A 19,272-nucleotide genomic window follows, 5' to 3' on the forward strand; every position below is an offset into this window, starting at 1 on the left:
ATTCAAGAGGAGAAAACCTCTCTGCAAGGAATGTGTGTGCCGTTTATTAAAGGAAGTTTTGACGGTAATGGAAATGAAATCGATGAGAATACAGCAAAGTATTTGCAATGAGAGCAATCACCGTAACCCAAAATTTAAGGATTCACGAACTTAAATTTCATTTTGGAAGCTCCTAATCGTGTTTTGTTTCATTTTCCGGAGAACATATTTCCTGGTCTCGTGAGTTGACCTGTTCTCGTGTGTTGACCTGGTCTCGTGAGTTGACCTGTTCTCGTGTGTTGACCTGGTCTCGTGTGTTGACCTGTCCACGTGTGTTGACCTGTTCTCGTGTGTTGACCTGGCCTCGTGTGTTGACCTGACCTCGTGTGTTGACCTGGCCTCGTGTGTTGACCTGACCTCGTGTGTTGACCTGGCCTCGTGTGTTGACCTGGCCTCGTGTGTTGACCTGGCCTCGTGTGTTGACCTGGCCTCGTGTGTTGACCTGGCCTCGTTTTCAGTTAAAATTTGAGACATAGACAGACAGACTTTAGACTTGCATAACGGGTTACGCAATTCTAAAGCCGAACACAAAACAGTGTGTTCGTACAGCCAAGTAAACAGAGTCGCTAACAGACATTATTATAAACAATGTTAATGCTAAACTCCCAACGTCATAACAGGATCTCGGAGCTTGAAACGTTTGCAACAAGGAGAAACGTTTCGGAGGGGAAGAAAACAATCAGGAGAAAGCGCCAAAGCCGTTACAACACTTGGAAGGGGTCAGGATAAGGATTTGGGATGGGACGGGGAGGTGAAGGAATGGTGCCCAACCACTTGATGGACGGGTGGAGATTGAACGTCGACCTGCATGAAGCCAGACCGTTGCTCTACCGTCAAGCCAAAATGTTTAGGCGTTTGGGAACTAAACATTTGATGATCGAGGAAGGAGTGAGTGTTCCATAACCGAGAGCTGGAGAACACTACACTACACATTTGTTCAAGAGCTGGAGCAGCTCTTGAGTTAAGGAACACATTGGAACACTCACACAAATGACACAAAATTTAACAATTTCGCCACATAACGTTAAAAAAAAAAAAAACTTCAAGAGGTCCAGAAAGTTGGATACGAGATGTATATCCACAAAGGTATACCACGCACCTCGGTATACATACACACGAAGTTTACTCTAGTCCCTCCGAAGGGTGTTAGTCTTAAGCCTAAAACCAAATAAATTAAGACGGAGAAAAATGTGGTGGTAAACATTGCTAAAAAAAAAAAATACTTTATTGTATCAAGCTTCAATATTGTGTGAGGGTGAGTGGCCACACTAGGAGGGCTGCTGCGTCTCGTTGTCTGCTGCGTCTTCGTTGTTTGTCTGCTGCGTCTCGTTGTTTGTCTGCTGCGTCTCGTTGTTTGTCTGTCTCGTCTCGTTATCTGCTGCGTCTCGTTGTTTGTCTGCTGCGTCTCGTTGTCTGCTGCGTCTCGTTGTTTGTCTGCTGCGTCTCGTTGTTTGTCTGCTGCGTCTCGTTGTTTGTCTGCTGCGTCTCGTTGTTTGTCTGCTGCGTCTCGTTGTTTGTCTGATGCGTCTCGTTGTTTGTCTGCTGCGTCTCGTTGTTTGTCTGCTGCGTCTCGTTGTTTGTCTGCTGCGTCTCGTTGTTTGTCTGCTGCGTCTCGTTGTTTGTCTGCCTCGTCTCGTTATCTGCTGCGTCTTGTTGTTTGGCTGCTGCGTCTTCGTTGTTTGGCTGCTGCGTCTCGTTGTTTGGCTGCTGCGTCTCGTTGTTTGGCTGCTGCGTCTCGTTGTTTGGCTGCTGCGTCTCGTTGTTTTTCAATTTATATTAAGAATGTAAACAGACTGAATATATATTAAATTAGATCCAATTGAACAAGGTTGAATATAATGTAATTGATTTGTTCCAGGTTTTCATTACCAATACTTTTGAACAGAAATGATTGGATATACAATTATTACTCACGAACAATGATCTCAGCAACGCAGTCAGGGTATTCTGAGGCCTCGATGTTACGATGTTTACATCAGGGAGGCTACGATGTTTACAGTAGGGGAGGCTACGATGTTTAGGTCAGGGGAGGCTACGATGTTTAGGTCAGGGAGGCTACGATGTTTAGGTCAGGGGAGGCTACGATGTTTAGGTCAGGGAGGCTACGATGTTTAGGTCAGGGAGGCTACGATGTTTAGGTCAGGGAGGCTACGATGTTTAGGTCAGGGGAGGCTACGATGTTTAGGTCAGGGGAGGCTACGATGTTTAGGTCAGGGGAGGCTACGATGTTTAGGTCAGGGGAGGCTACGATGTTTAGGTCAGGGGAGGCTACGATGTTTAGGTCAGGGGAGGCTACGATGTTTAGGTCAGGGGAGGCTACGATGTTTAGGTCAGGGGAGGCTACGATGTTTAGGTCAGGGGAGGCTACGATGTTTAGGTCAGGGGAGGCTACGATGTTTACATCAGGGGTGGCTACGATGTTTACATCAGGGGGAGGCTTCGATGTTTACATGTACGTACCTAACTTATCCAAGTAGGTCAGATTCATTCGTTTATGAATGTTATTTCAACACGGCGACTTTAGAAGTGGAAATTTGAAAAAGTATTTCGACCTTCTTGTCATGTTTTGAAAAGTCGGATTTATATTAACTATTATCTTACTGTTTTGTTTTATATGAGAAAGCATCAGCTGATCCGAAGTAAACAAACACATGATAATAAGTTGTTTTTTACAGTATTTATAGAATTAAAGTAGAGGAGGATGCTTGCTTGTGTTACTGCATGGTTGGTGAGGTCCTGCATGGATATACACACACAGTTATGACCCTAGTGTGCTCTTCTCTCTCCTGCGGATCTCTTCTTTCTTCTCCTTGAAATATTTACCGTTAACTATAAATCTCCACTCGACTTTCCCCCCATAAATCTCCTCTCATCTGGTCCTGAAATCTCTTCTACTTGTCCCTATAAACCTCCTCCTCCACTGGGTACTTTCTCGGGAAGTTTTCTGTCCTTATCTCTCTGAGAACCTCTCCTCTCTCAGAGAGAGAGAGATATAGAACCTCTCCTCCCTCAGAGAGAGAGAGATATAGAACCTCTCCTCCCTCAGAGAGAGATATAGAACCTCTCCTCCCTCAGAGAGAGATAGAACCTCTCCTCTCTCAGAGAGAGAGAGAGATATAGAACCTCTCCTCTCTCAGAGAGAGAGAGATATAGAACCTCTCCTCCCTCAGAGAGATATAGAACCTCTCCTCCCTCAGAGAGAGATATAGAACCTCTCCTCTCTCAGAGAGAGAGAGATATAGAACCTCTCCTCCCTCAGAGAGATATAGAACCTCTCCTCCCTCAGAGAGAGAGATATAGAACCTCTCCTCCCTCAGAGAGAGAGATATAGAACCTCTCCTCCCTCAGAGAGAGAGATATAGAACCTCTCCTCCCTCAGAGAGAGAGATATAGAACCTCTCCTCCCTCAGAGAGAGAGATATAGAACCTCTCCTCCCTCAGAGAGAGAGATATAGAACCTCTCCTCCCTCAGAGAGAGAGATATAGAACCTCTCCTCCCTCAGAGAGAGAGAGATATAGAACCTCTCCTCTCTCAGAGAGAGAGAGATATAGAACCTCTCCTCCCTCAGAGAGATATAGAACCTCTCCTCCCTCAGAGAGAGATATAGAACCTCTCCTTTCTCAGAGAGAGAGAGATATAGAACCTCTCCTCCCTCAGAGAGATATAGAACCTCTCCTCCCTCAGAGAGAGAGATATAGAACCTCTCCTCCCTCAGAGAGAGAGATATAGAACCTCTCCTCCCTCAGAGAGAGATATATAGAACCTCTCCTCCCTCAGAGAGAGAGATATAGAACCTCTCCTCCCTCAGAGAGAGAGATATAGAACCTCTCCTCCCTCAGAGAGAGATATAGAACCTCTCCTCCCTCAGAGAGAGAGATATAGAACCTCTCCTCCCTCAGAGAGAGAGATATAGAACCTCTCCTCCCTCAGAGAGAGAGATATAGAACCTCTCCTCCCTCAGAGAGAGAGATATAGAACATCTCCTCCCTCAGAGAGAGAGAGAGATAGAACCTTTCCTCCCTCAGAGAGAGAGATAGAACCTCTCCTCCCTCAGAGAGAGAGAGAGATATATAGAACCTCTCCTCCCTCAGAGAGAGAGAGAGAGAGATAGAACCTCTCCTCCCTCAGAGAGAGAGAACCTCTCCTACCTCAGAGAGAGAGAGAGAGATAGAACCTCTCCTCCCTCAGAGAGAGAGAGAGAAAGAACCTCTCCTCCCTCAGAGAGAGAGAGAGATAGAACCTCTCCTCCCTCAGAGAGAGAGAGAGAGATAGAACCTCTCCTCCCTCAGAGAGAGAGAGAGAGAGAGAGAGAGAGAGAGAGAGAGAGAGAGAGAGAGAGAGAGAGAGAGAGAATCTCTCCTCCCTCAGAGAGAGAGAGAATCTCTCCTCCCTCAGAGAGAGAGAGAGAACCTCTCCTCCCTCAGAGAGAGAGAGAACCTCTCCTCCCTCAGAGAGAGAGAGAACCTCTCCTCCCTCAGAGAGAGAGAGAACCTCTCCTCCCTCAGAGAGAGAGAGAACCTCTCCTCCCTCAGAGAGAGAGAGAACCTCTCCTCCCTCAGAGAGAGAGAGAACCTCTCCTCCCTCAGAGAGAGAGAGAACCTCTCCTCCCTCAGAGAGAGAGAGAACCTCTCCTCCCTCAGAGAGAGAGAGAACCTCTCCTCCCTCAGAGAGAGAGAGAACCTCTCCTCCCTCAGAGAGAGAGAGAACCTCTCCTCCCTCAGAGAGAGAGAGAACCTCTCCTCCCTCAGAGAGAGAGAGAGAACCTCTCCTCCCTCAGAGAGAGAGAGAACCTCTCCTCCCTCAGAGAGAGAGAGAGAACCTCTCCTCCCTCAGAGAGAGAGAGAACCTCTCCTCCCTCAGAGAGAGAGAGAGATAGAACCTCTCTCCCTCTCCTCCATGCTTGTTACCAGGAGAGAACAATGACAGCGTCACTCTCATGTTGACCTGGTCTGAGCGTCCGGATAAAATGTTAGTGACCCACCTTCTTCATGGTGGTGGTTCTTTAATTCACAGTTAAGCTGGCATATTTGCAGTGGTCTTGCTGTGGTGGCGATGGTGGTTCTGTGGGGGTGGTTATCGTCGTGGTGGTTCTGTGGGGGTGGTTATCGTCGTGGTGGTTCTGTGGGGGTGGTTATCGTCGTGGTGGTTCTGTGGGGGTGGTTATCGTCGTGGTGGTTCTGTGGGGGTGGTTATCGTCGTGGTGGTTCTGTAGGGGTGGTTATCTTGGAGATGACTGTGTTAGTGGTTATCGTCGTGTTGGCTCAGTGGTGATTATCATCATCATGGCGATTCAGCGATTGTCGGTATCTTCAAAGGATACCACGGTATCCTCGAAGGACATAACTGTGTCCTCAAAGGATATGTGCGTGTCCTAGAAGGATACATCTGTGTCCTCCCAGGCCATGTCAATGTCTTCACTGGATATCTTGGAGTAAAGCTTTTCATAATTGACTTGCTGTATTTCTGATAGTGTCTCATCTATCACGTCTCTTCTGTAATATTTCTTTTGTAATATATCTAAGGCAACTTCTCTACTCTTCCTCCACGTAGGATGAGAAAGATGATCTTTGTACATAACAGCAAGAATAAATTTCTTTTGAAAAAGTTACTCAAGAAATTACCCACAATGCTTGCGAGAGAGAGTCGCGCTGGCCAATTCCCTAAACAATTTCTTAAGAAAACTTGACAAGAACTTTAAGTTTGGGGAAAGTGAGCTGATTACTGTGCCGGGCTGGTGTCTGCCAGCCACAAACTTAGCCTCGAATATACATACACTCAGTGATTATAAGGGATCACATGAGTCTAAACTTAGCCTCAGAATGTGATGGTTTGGTGTTATTTCTACTGTTAACCAGTGTACTAGTAGTTAATATTTTCTAGGTTAGTATCTTATGATCCAATTAGATCCTTGTTGGGTCTAATTGGTTAATTTTGCTGTGTCTCTTCGGAGTTCCAGGAGGATGGGAGACAACGATTGTTGAGACAGGAATGTTCTATAAGTTAGGTTCTTAAGCATTCTGGGATCGCTGAAGCTGGTTTTAAAGTTAGGAGAGTCAATTAGGGTTCATTAGGTGAGGAGACCAGCCAATGAGAGGACCCCACAGTGAAAGTGAACGTCAGGGTCTGTTGGAAAGTGAGAGTGAGATGAGCCTTAAAGTAGCAGCCAGTAGAACAATGGTTCATGTCTCACGTAATGTCACACCTCTGGCCTTTGGGCCACCTTAGGGCCGCCCCACCTCTGGCCCGGCCCACCTCTGGCCCGCCCCACCTCTGGCCCGCCCCACCTCTGGCCCGCCCCACCTCTGGCCCGGCCCACCTCTGGCCCGGCCCACCTCTGGCCCGGCCCACCTCTGGCCCGCCGCACTTCTGGCCCGCCGCACCTCTGGGCTCCTATATGCAGCAAGGATCATGCCCCACACCTGTTAAGACACAATGACCACAGGAAAGCAAATGGGTTTAACCTGGCCAAGACACTATCTACTTCGCGTTAATGATATTTTATATGATTTTATAGAATCTATAGATAGTCTATATAAGATTCTATATAAAACCCTCACCATGAATAAGCCTCAACAACTACAGTCAAAGGGTGTTGGATCGAATTAGAACCCGCAGCATTAGTCGTGAGAGAATCTTCTTAGGGCTGTAAGATGAATTTGCTTTTCATCAAAGATACGATAACAGTATATTGATGAAGTCGATCGTGATTGTGGCATCGCATGCTAGTTAATAATGATTCATCATACCAGGTCTCCTTTATTCATCGGAGAGCTGGACTCGCAATTCATCGAACTAGGGGCTCGTTATTTATTATACTAGGTCGTTAGCCATCGGACTAGGCCTTTGTCTTAATTGTAAATTTGTCTTAACTTTGTAAATGACTTATATGGGCGGGTCAAAGTTCTCGTTCTCTCGGACGATTTTGGGAATGAATGAATACGAAAAATAATGAATAGATAAGAGACACACAATCCGGGTAAAAGAAACCTAATAGATAATTGACACACAATAGATAAGGGACACTCACACAATAGATAAGGGACACTCACACAATAGATAAGGGACACTCACACAATAGATAAGGGACACTCACACAATAGATAACGGACACTCACACAATAGATAAGGGACACTCACCCAATAGATAAGGGACACTCACACAATAGATAATTGACACAGAATAGGTAATGGGCACACAGAATAGGTAATGGGCACACACAATAGGTAATGGGCACACACAATAGGTAAGAGGGAGGGAATTATCAAAGAAAAGCGCCAGAACCATTACGACTATATAGGTAAGAGACACAAACAGCGAAGCCTTTAGGTCGTGGCCCATCGAGTGAGACAGTTGGTGAGAGAATAAGTGACACTGAACACCACGTAAAAATACTCGACCTGCGGATAGGCCCATTGTTGTGCATTGTTTCCCCCGAGTGTAAAGTTGACTGTCACTCGAGGTGTTGTGGTCATCCAGAGGTCAGAGGTCACCGGCCAGACGACCGTCTGAGACAGGAAGAGCCGAATACAGGCAGACAGAGACAGAGACAAACAGCAGCAAACAGAGAACTGTTGATGTTGTAAGTTGGGGGGGGGGCGCACAATCACTTTGTGATTGTGATTAGTGGAAATGATTTGATCATGGAGGGGAAGGGAATTTTCAGGGGAAAGCGCCAAGCTTTTACGACTATACAGCACTGGGAAGGGGGGTCAGGATAAGGATTTGGGATGGGACGAGGGGAAAGGAATGGTGCCCAATCATTTATGGACGGTCAGGGATTGAACGTCAACCTGCATGAAGCGAGACCGTCGCTCTACCGTCCACCTCAAGTGGTTGGGGGACTTAATCATGGAGAATGTTGAAGTATTTAACATGTTTACTCAATGTTTGATCTAGTCTAGAAGTCAGAGATAATTTAGATTTAGTGTTCATAAGGGTAGATTTAACTAGGTTTGTAAACTGGAAATTGTATACAAGGAGAGAGAGAGATAGAGTAGGAGGTTAAGTAACCATTAATCGCTGGCTGAGTGGTTATAGTACTGAGCTACCAGTACTATACGCCAAGGTTCGAATCCTTGAGGGTTTAGAGTTTCATGTGCCAGGTGTATAGATACCAGGCTCATCAGTGCCACGTGTACGGATTAGTGCCACGTATGTCTCTCTAATGCCCTTATGGCTCTGAAATATTACTTAGTTAATGTGCTTTACATCTCCATGCTGCATATTATTGATTTTCACTTGTGTTGCGTGTGTGTGTGTCTGTGTGTTACGTGTGTTACGTGTGTTGCGTGTGTGTGTTGCGTGTCTGTGTGTGTGTTGCGTGTCTGTGTGTGTGTTGCGTGTCTGTGTGTGTGTTGCGTGTCTGTGTGTGTGTTGCGTGTCTGTGTGTGTGTTGCGTGTCTGTGTGTGTTGCGTGTCTGTGTGTGTGTTGCGTGTCTGTGTGTGTGTGTTCACTATCTCTGTGTTCACTATCTGTGTTCACTATCTCTGTGTTCAATATCTCTGTGTTCAATATCTCTGTGTTCACTATCTCTGTGTTCACTATCTCTGTGTTCAATATCTCTGTGTTCAATATCTCTGTGTTCAATATCTCTGTGTTCAATATCTCTGTGTTCAATATCAGTGTGTTTCATATCCGTGTTCCACGTTCTTGTGTTCCACATTCTACGTTCCTGTGTTCCACATTCCACGTTCCTGTGTTCCACGTTCCTGTGTTCCACGTTCCTGTGTTCCACGTTCCTGTGTTCCTTGGATTCGTAGAGTCTCTGAATCAACGAAGCAAAAGCTTTGTGTAAAAGGTTCACAAGACAGCTTAGTCAACAGAGGCAAAACGCCTCTATATATTATTCATTCCCCAAACTGAGTCCGTATTAAACATTTATGCAATTCGCTCGTCACACTCAAGTGATTTACATTATATATATTTTTTACCTTTCATGTTCGAGCTGCATAAATCTCTCTCTCTCTCTCTCTCTCTCTCTCTCTCTCTCTCTCTCTCTCTCTCTCTCTCTCTCTCTCTCTCTCTCTCTCTCTCTCTCTCTCTCTCTCTCTCTCTCTCCCTCTCTCTCTCTCTCCCTCTCTCTCTCTCTCTCTCTCTCTCTCTCTCTCTCTCTCTCTCTCTCTCTCTCTCTCTCTCTCTCTCTCTCTCTCTCTCTCTCTCTCTCTCTCTCTCTCTCTCTCTCCTGTAACGCCAGCACTGTAAAACTAACAATTATACATCGCTCATGTCAAGTGCATAGTCAGGAAATATAATGAGAGATATATTTAATGCCTTGCTGTCGTCATGGGCGGCCTGTTATTATCGTTGGGAGATCATTCACTCGCCTGGAATTCAAGTATTTTCGCTCATAATAGCGTAATTATTTATTCTTGTTGGGTCGTTCATCTGTTCACTGCTGTGCTCTACATGTTGGTGTTTATATGGTCGACTTTGACTCGTTGTAGACATAATCAGTGCTGTGTGTTCCGTTGTAGACATAATCAGTGCTGTGTGTCCCATTGTAGACATAACCAATGCTGTGTGTCCCATTGTAGACATAACCAATGCTGTGTGTCCCATTGTAGACATAACCAATGCTGTGTGTCCCATTGTAGACATAACCAATGCTGTGTGTCCCATTGTAGACATAACCAATGCTATGTGTCCCATTGTAGACATAACCAATGCTGTGTGTCCCATTGTAGACATAACCAATGCTATGTTCCATTGTAGACATAACCAATGCTGTGTGTTCCGTTGTAGACATAACCAATGCTATGTGTCCCATTGTAGACATAACCAATGCTGTGTGTCCCATTGTAGACATAACCAATGCTGTGTGTCCCATTGTAGACATAACCAATGTTTTATGTCCCGCTGTAGACATTATGGGAAACATTTATTACCATAACTTCTAATTACAAAATATTAAAATAAACCTTTAGTAGAGAAACGCTCTGTTCAGGTATAATTAACAAATTAATACGTAATTTATAAATGTGTAATTATGTATAACGACGCCATCCAATGCGACGCCGGCCTGGCCTCTGACGTCACACACGACGACATATAATTACCCGCCAGACACACGACGTAATTACGACGTGTCTACAACATTCGAACCAATTTTCAAACCATCTAGCAAGTTGTAACAACCAATATGGCAAGTTGAAACGACGTTCTAATACGTCATAAAAAGTTATAACAAGATGTAACAACTTTATTATAGCCGTTGTGGGGTTCAGGTTGTTTCGTCCGGCCCTCTCCAGTTGTGGACATGGCGTGGAGTGCAGACCCTGGGTGTGGTTGGTTGCTTGGTTGCTGATGGGATCTGTGTGATGGGGGGGGGGGGGGGTACCATTTCCCCCCGTTTTGCGGGCTCATTCGGTGGGCCTGGAATTTACTGGCCGGGTAGATTGCCCTGCAGTGGAACTGGTGATGTGTGAAATGCTGCGTGTGGCCGTGGCTGCCATCTATGAAGTGGAGCTCGTCTCGTCTCACCGGGCTGTAGTGAAGTTTGCTGATGCAGAGGATTCCAAGCTGTTTTTATGCCGGTATGAAGGGCGGTCATTTCAACTGCAGGTGGCTGCTGGTTCGGTGGTTGTCTCCGGGCGGAGTGGTGCCCTTGAGTTTCCGGAGGAGCTGTTACTTTGGGAAGTTTGGAGCTGTCGGGAGTGTGAGGTTAGATATTATTTCCTCAGGGAAACTCCGGGGAGTGCAGACGAGTATCTGCACCTTGGGGATGCGGCTGCGTTCAGACATCCCTTCCTAGGTGAGGCTCATGGGCTACTACATCCACGTCTACTACGCAAGGCAGCCTCGCACGTGCTTCCGCTGTGGGTTGTCGGGGCCACCTGGCTGCTGGCTGCTCGGCGGATGTCGTCACACAGGTTAAGCTTTTTCATGACGAGGATTTCCCGCCACTCGCTGTGGATGAGGACCTGGTGGGGGGTGTGTGTGGACGAGCTCGTGGTTTCCGTACCGCGCCCTGTGTCGGATAAGGTGCCTGCTCCTGGTGGGGTTCGTGCGCCTGTGGCTGTGTGGTCCTCATCACCATCTTCTCAATCTTCAGCGCCTGCCCCTCTGTGTTGTCCTGGTGTTCCTGTCTCTACATCCACGCCGCGTTCACCGGCCATGCTGGGTGGTGGCGAAGGAGCGGTGCCTTGTGTTGGGGCCGGTCCCACATGTGGTTGCAGCTGCTGCAATCCTACGCTGTACGAAGGTTCGTCCTTCCCGTGCTTCAGGTTCTGCTCCAGGCTCTGACGACGTGCAGCCGGATCCCAAGTGCTCGCGGCGTTCCTCTATTTCTGCCTGGGCTGATGTGGGGGAATTTTGCGAGTCTGCTGATGTTGAAGGGTTGGCTCCTGGGGCTGTGGTGACGACTGTGACAGTGGTGGCGGAGGTTCATGTGCTTGCTGCTGGCGCCGGTGTGGTTGTCTCTGAGTTGGCCTCTGTATCTTCTCCTGCTGTCGGTTCCCTGCTGTGGGGGGTGGTTCCTCCTCCTGTGGCGGATGGTGCGGCCTGGGGGCCTTAGAATGGTACTGAAGAAGGATGTGCGACGTAGTGGATCTGTGCCGGTGCCCGGACCCGTGGGTGTTGTTCCGGATGTGTGTCCTGTGGTGTTGCCCCCTGTGGCGCCTTCTCCCGTGGTGCTGCTCGCTGTGTTGCCGCCCTCTGTAGTGCCACCCCTGCCCCTCTGTGGTGCCACCCATGTTGCCGCCCCTTTCTGGGGGTGCCGTTGCGCTGTCAGGGGGTGTCGTGTGTGGCGACGATGACCAGTCTAGTAGTGATAGTGACCAGTCCGGTGTACCCGAGATTGATGACGAGAAAACCTACATATGGGAATGGGTTGCGCCGCTCCCCTTGAGCCCGCCCGTTATTTAGGTTACTAGTGAGCATTGTTCTGGCCTGAGGGGGTTGGGGCTTATGGAACTTAAACCTCCAAAGAGAGCTCTGGTGGTTGTACCAGACTGTTACTTGCGGACAGGCGAACAATGTCCCCCAACCACTCTCTGCCGGAACAGACAACCGACCTCGGCAGCCACACTCCCGTTATCGTCGGTCGAACAACAGTGGATACTGTAGTGCTTGAAATTTACTCAGGAGATCACCCTTTACGCCTCTTGATCTCGAAGAGGGTTTCACCATCACATATTAAGGGGTGCTGGCCTTGTTGTCTTGTGTACACACCCTACTTGAGCCGCCGTGACTCCCCACTCTCTCCTTGTTTGGTATGAATTCCAAAAAATCCCCCTTTTTAGAATTAGTGCTCTCTGCCACCCTGTCCGCAGTTGTGATCCTCTCTCTCTCTGTCCCCTGCTATCTGGGAAGCCTCACCAGGACAAGAGCAAAAGCCAGCTAACAATCAACATTTAATAAACAAAAAACAAATACGTGACATGAAAACATTAAAATAGTATCATACAACACTCTAAGCTGCTACAACACAGTAGCAATCCAATATCATACCCTGGCTTCACCAACCGTCCGTATCAAGTGGCCGCCCAACTCTTGGCTTACCACTTACTACTCCCTCACTAAGTGGGGGTGAAATCACAGCAATATTATACACTCAGCCCTTAAAGTATATAAACTCAGCCTGTGGCTGAAACACCAGAAACATCTGTATAAATATTCCCCAACACAAGAAGAAATCAATCTCTCACCTTACACTGCGTCTTACACGCTAATAAACACTCAAGCACTTCCCTTATACATTCTTGTGTCCACCATAAACTTCTGTTCTGCTCCTGGAGGCTCACTACCATGTACATCTCTACGTCCTCCAAAATATTCAACAAGTCACTTCTGCAGGTCTCCCAAAACTGCTGCACAATGAAGTCTTCTTCAAACACCAGTGATGCTTCACCACTGATCCCACGGAGACACATGGAACTCCTCTTCACTGCTCCTTTACACTGCTTGAGGTCAACTCCTCACTATGGGGTTCTGTTCTCCCACAGAGTTCAGCACACACTTCTCCAGCCTCGAAGTTCTTCCTTCAACTCCTCCCCAAACAAACGTGTAATTCCATAGTCATGCCAATAAAAATGTTTCCCTACTAAAACATAATTAAATGAATCCACATAAAATAAAACTCCTCCATCCGACATCTCTTGAAACCCGAACGCGTCGCCGGGACGGTCTTCCCCCATCTTGGGCGAGTCCATCTTCGACTTGTCCAGACACGCTACTGGCCGCCGCCGCCAGCCGGGGTCTTCCCTCCCTCAGTCATCCACTGACCTTCGTCGAGGGAGGACGTATCACTCCTCCCTCCAAGATGTTCTCCTATCTCTACTCTCTAATTTCAGCTTACTGCCTTAATAAAATGTTTATCCTACATATATAAACATCTGCCATGATCGCTGGACACACAATCAAGCACAATCAACCACTGTAACAAGTGTTATATGAGCTTACCGCAGAGTCTGTGTCTGAAGGGCGCGCAGGTCCTGGTCCTCACAATGGCGCCCACACACAGGTCGCCCACAAAATCGCTACAGGACTGCCTCACAAGGCTTTTTCTAGTCTTGACTTGAGCACTTTAAATCGTCCTCAGGCTTCGCACAAACGCCTGCTTGATTACCAACTCTTGTAGGAGCACACAGTTGGGGCTTTCCTCCTCTGCCAGGAGCTCAGCATAGCGCGACCCGCTCTCACGACCTCTGTTGCTCAAGTAAAGTTAAGTCATCCTCGCGAGCCTCACCTCATGTCAGCAAAGTATCGACATCTCATGTCATGTCACTTATTTACATGTTCATCCCCTGCTCATGCCTTTAAACTATTCACCGACATTTGTCATGTATTTAGTATATATATTCATATATCTACACTTCCTCTGACCTCTCAATCAGGTCCAGATCTGCGAATAACTCTCATTGGGGTAGAGTCGTTCTCCAGGCTACCTGGGGTCATAACAGCATGTCTTCATGTCCAGGGTTCCGAATGCTATGGCACGTCCTCGTGAACTTGCTCCTCGTGACATGAGGCTTATATAGGAGGCGTTCTGTGACCGGTTTCCGATTGCAGACTTTCCGGGTAGGTATGTGTGGGCGAGGCGTTCTTGCTTTCGCTTCCCTTTGTTGTGCTTGCTGTAGGTCCGTCGGGGCTGCGGTTATGTGCATTCATTTTTTCTCTCCAGTGTTGTGTTTTTTGTGATTTTCATGTAATTTTCTGTATCTTTCTTGTACTTTTATGTTTCATGTATCTTGTTTCGGTGTACTTGTATGGTGCTGTTTGTGGGTCCGTGTTGGACTGGCCTGTGTCATGTGTTGTGTTTGAGTTTTGTTTCCTGTTTTATGCCTGTTTCCTGTTTTATGCCTGTTTCCTGTTTTATGCCTGTTTCCTGTTTTATGCCTGTTTCCTGTTTTATGCCTGTTTCCTGTTTTATGCCTGTTTCCTGTTTGGTGTCATTATGTCCCTTTGTGTTTGGGCGTTTGTTTGTAGGGCCTTCAGGCCTGGGGTCATGTACCATTGTTTTGGGGTTGTACTCTGCTTCTGTGTTTTTATGTATTTTCTTTTTGGGTTTGTGTGTGTACAATGTACTAGTAGAGGATGTGTGATACGTGTTTGTGACTTGTTGTAGGCCCTCCAGGCTTGTGGTTTTGTACTTTTTGTCTTGTTTTTCTTTCGTGTTTTGTATTTTCTGTTATTCTTTTATTGTACTTATTCGCATGCTCTGCATGTAAATATAAATACAAAAAAAAATATATATTACAGGTTGTAACCTGCCTGAAAATAGCGAGAGTTATGTTGTGTGTTTGCTGGGATAGGACCTTGAATTTATCGCTAATTATTGAAAACAAAGTATATGATTAATATTAACTAGTTCATAAATAACTAACTGAATTAATATTGTTGATTTAATTTCATAAACAGAGCCTTAAACTTTTAATAAATAATACGATTCTTCTTCACTACGCGGAAGAGGGAGGCCCACTGATACTTCCAGTGGTATCTGTAACTGATAACTGTATTTGTAAAAGTATCCGAAATATAAAGAATAAAATCTCTATTCATATTCCTAGTGAACGATCTTGCCAGCAATTCCATATCGTTCTGAAAAAATAAACTCTTCTGATTACTGAAATTTTGTATTTGATATATCATTTATTGACGAATTTAGCACGAGTTCCTAATTACAATTAGTAGGTGGAGGACGGCTGTTAAACTCGACAATAATTGGCGGGATTATTGGCTACCAGAGACAGGCGCCACTATGTTTTTATTGATATTTCCTGATATTAGTACCATTGTGCTTTATTTGCTTCATTATGCTAACGTAGCATCCTTATTAATTATAATTTGTTTCGTTATCTAGATACAAGATTACAAAATTTCAGCAAAAAAAAACCCCACCACGTTGGAGGGTGATTGTGTGGTGGTGTGGAGGGTGATTGTGTGGTAGTGTGGAGGGTGGTTGTGTGGTGGTGTAGAGGGTGATTGTGTGGTGGTATGGAGGGTGATTGTGTGGTGGTGTGGAGGGTGATTGTGTGGTAGTGTGGAGGGTGGTTGTGTGGTGGTGTGGAGGGTGATTGTGTGGTGGTGTGGAGGGTGATTGTGTGGTGATGTGGAGGGTGGTTGTGTGGTGGTGTGGAGGGTGATTGTGTGGTGGTGTGGAGGGTGATTGTGTGGTGGTGTGGAGGGTGATTGTGTGGTGGTGTGGTGGTGTGGAGGGTGGCTGTGTGGTGGTGGTGTGGAGGGTGGCTGTGTGGTGGTGGGGGGGGAGGGTGGCTGTGGGTGGTGGAGTGGTGGGTGGCTGTGTGGTGGTGGTGTGGAGGGTGACTGTGTGGTGGTGGTGTGGAGGGTGGCTGTGTGGTGGTGGTGTGGAGGGTGGCTGTGTGGTGGTGGTGTGGAGGGTGGCTGTGTGGTGGTGGTGTGGAGGGTGGCTGTGTGGTGGTGGTGTGGAGGGTGGCTGTGTGGTGGTGGTGTGGAGGGTGGCTGTGTGGTGGTGGTGTGGAGGGTGGCTGTGTGGTGGTGGTGTGGAGGGTGGCTGTGTGGTGGTGGTGTGGAGGGTGGCTGTGTGGTGGTGGTGTGGAGGGTGGCTGTGTGGTGGTGGGGGGAGGGTGGCTGTGTGGTGGGTGGTGGTGTGGTGGGTGGCTGTGTGGTGGTGGTGTGGAGGGTGGCTGTGTGGTGGTGGTGTGGGGGTGGCTGTGTGGTGGGTGGCGGTAGGGAGGGTGTGGCTCACCTCATAACTCTGTCTTAACTATGGCAAACGTAGCCCTGCTCACCACAATGCTCGTCTCACTCCTCCCAATATTCTCCTCACACCTCCCAACACTCGCATCACACCCTGCTACGCTCTCCTCACTTCTCGCAACCCTTTCATCTCTCAACCATCACCTCACAACCCCCGATTTTCACCTTACAACCACCTCCACTTCCCTCCTCACAACATTGCCCTCACTCCTTGCCCCTCTCTCCTCACAACCCTCACCTCTTTAAGTACAACCAGACAATAAGCATTGGGAAGAAAATTTCTCTCGCTATTAACCATATCAAAATAGACTAATTACCATAAGTAAGAAATAAGAAACTCCTTAAATCTATAAACTTATAAATAAGATTATCAGTGAGCTGAGAACTTCAGGCGAGTTTCTCAAGCAGGAAGGAGCACCTTGCCATTACAGAGGGTAATTAAGGACGCCAGCACACACATTCGGACAGGTTAACTACGTCGAGGGTCGGAGTGTATTGGCTCTCATTAGGAGTAGACGAGGCGATCATGTCTCGGCTACCTCTCAACTCCCGTCTACCTCTACCTCGTCTGACTCTCAAATCTCGTCAGATAGGATTCCAGCGTTCCGAATTAGCTGAGGTCAGCCATCGTCCTCCCTGTCTGTAAGGGTCCCTGATTATCGAGTCAGCAGAACGCCTCAGACAATGTTCAGTAGCTGATGTTAAACACTTTAATTAATTTTCCACTTACCCATACCTTTCTGAAGCTCCTCTAATGCCTTAATTGGTGGAGATGTGAAGCTGTAGAAAAAAATGTGAAAATATGTTGTAAATTGCGTAGAATATGAAGGGTAAATGGCGTAATCTCGAGGGGTTATTTACGTGTTTCTGTGGGGTAAATGCCGTAGTTCCTGAGAAGCGTATAGTGTAGTATCTGAGGTGTAAATAAAGTAGTTTCTGTGATGTAAATCGCAAAGTTTCCGAGCGTTAAATCGCCTAGTATCTTCGGTGTAAATTATAATGATTGTGAGACGCCAATGATGTACATTATGAGGCGTTAATAGCAAAATATCTCATCAAATAACATCGCTTCCGAGGTGTTCAAGGTGTAAATGGTATATTTTCTAAGGTGTAAATTGCGTAGTTTCTAACGTGGGAATTATGTAGCTTCCGAGGTGTAAATGACGTGTTCCCTGAGCAATAAAGAACGTAGTTTCTAAGATGTAAATGACATAGTCTTCAAAGTGTAAATTGCATTGTTTATGAGGTGTAAATAGAGTGGTTCATAGGTTTAATGGCGTAGATTATTAAGGGGGAATAACTGTGTTAGTTATTGGGGAATTATGTCTTTTAAACTGTTGTAATATACAGTATAAAAAAACTCTTGTTTTTATCACAAAAAATATCACAATTTTCAAGAACAACCAGAGAAGTCTGGAGGCTGCCACTTATCCCTATCCAGTGGGATAGGGGTAAGGGGTCCCTTCCTTCCTGAGGGGTAGGGGTAAGGGGGTCCCTTCCATCCTTGAGGGATAGGGGTAAGGGGGTCCCTTCCATCCTTGAGGGATAGGGGTAAGGGGGTCTCTTCCATCCTGAGGGGTAGGGGTAAGGGGGTCCCTTCCATCCTTGAGGGGTAGGGGTAAGGGGGTCCCTTCCATCCTTGAGGGATAGGGGTAAGGGGTCCCTTCCTTCCTGAGGGATAGGGGTAAGGGGTCCCTTCCTTCCTGAGGGATAGGGGTAAGGGGGTCCCTTCCATCCTGAGGGATAGGGGTAAGGGGGTCTCTTCCATCCTGAGGGATAGGGGTAAGGGGGTCCCTTCCATCCTGAGGGATAGGGGTAAGGGGGTCCCTTCCATCCTGAGGGATAGGGGTAAGGGGGTCCCTTCCATCCTGAGGGATAGGGGTAAGGGGTCCCTTCCATCCTGAGGGGTAGGGGTAAGGGGGTCCCTTCCATCCTTGAGGGATAGGGGTAAGGGGTCCCTTCCATCCTGAGGGATAGGGGTAAGGGGGTCCCTTCCATCCTTGAGGGATAGGGGTAAGGGGTCCCTTCCATCCTGAGGGATAGGGGTAAGGGGGTCCCTTCCATCCTTGAGGGATAGGGGTAAGGGGGTCCCTTCCATCCTGAGGGATAGGGGTAAGGGGGTCCCTTCCTTCCTGAGGGATAGGGGTAAGGGGGTCCCTTCCATCCTGAGGGATAGGGGTAAGGGGGTCCCTTCCTTCCTGAGGGATAGGGGTAAGGGGGTCCCTTCCATCCTTGAGGGATAGGGGTAAGGGGTCCCTTCCATCCTGAGGGGTAGGGGTAAGGGGGTCCCTTCCATCCTGAGGGATAGGGGTAAGGGGGTCCCTTCCATCCTGAGGGATAGGGGTAAGGGGGTCCCTTCCTTCCTGAGGGATAGGGGTAAGGGGGTCCCTTCCATCCTGAGGGATAGGGGTAAGGGGGTCCCTTCCTTCCTGAGGGATAGGGGTAAGGGGGTCCCTTCCATCCTTGAGGGATAGGGGTAAGGGGTCCCTTCCATCCTCAGGGATAGGGGTAAGGGGGTCCCTTCCATCCTCAGGGATAGGGGTAAGGGGGTCCCTTCCATCCTCAGGGATAGGGGTAAGGGGGTCCCTTCCATCCTGAGGGATAGGGGTAAGGGGGTCCCTTCCATCCTGAGGGATAGGGGTAAGGGGGTCCCTTCCATCCTGAGGGATAGGGGTAAGGGGGTCCCTTCCATCCTGAGGGATAGGGGTAAGGGGGTCCCTTCCATCCTGAGGGATAGGGGTAAGGGGGTCCCTTCCATCCTGAGGGATAGGGGTAAGGGGTCTCTTCCATCCTGAGGGATAGGGGTAAGGGGGTCCCTTCCATCCTGAGGGATAGGGGTGAGGGGGTCCCTTCCATCCTGAGGGATAGGGGTAAGGGGGTCCCTTCCATCCTGAGGGATAGGGGTAAGGGGGTCCCTTCCTTCCTTGAGGGATAGGGGTAAGGGGGTCCCTTCTATCCTGAGGGATAGGGGTAAGGGGGTCCCTTCCTTCCTGAGGGATAGGGGTAAGGGGGTCCCTTCTATCCTGAGGGATAGGGGTAAGGGGGTCCCTTCTA

At 47.8% G+C, this 19,272-nt stretch overlaps 1 protein-coding gene across 1 annotated transcript; it reads right to left on the reverse strand.

Annotated features, from left to right (window-relative positions):
• Positions 1-1,410: 1,410 nt before the first annotated feature.
• Positions 1,411-5,615, reverse strand: LOC123759837 (uncharacterized protein PFD1115c-like). Its single transcript, XM_045745096.1, has 2 exons — positions 5,424-5,615; positions 1,411-1,794 (listed from the first exon to the last, which is right to left on the reverse strand). The coding sequence occupies exons 1-2, from the start codon at positions 5,613-5,615 to the stop codon at positions 1,411-1,413; spliced, it is 576 nt and encodes a 191-aa protein (XP_045601052.1).
• Positions 5,616-19,272: the final 13,657 nt, after the last annotated feature.

Source organism: Procambarus clarkii, chromosome 8, assembly GCF_040958095.1.
Source record: "Procambarus clarkii isolate CNS0578487 chromosome 8, FALCON_Pclarkii_2.0, whole genome shotgun sequence".
Classification (NCBI taxonomy): Eukaryota; Metazoa; Arthropoda; class Malacostraca; order Decapoda; family Cambaridae; genus Procambarus; species Procambarus clarkii.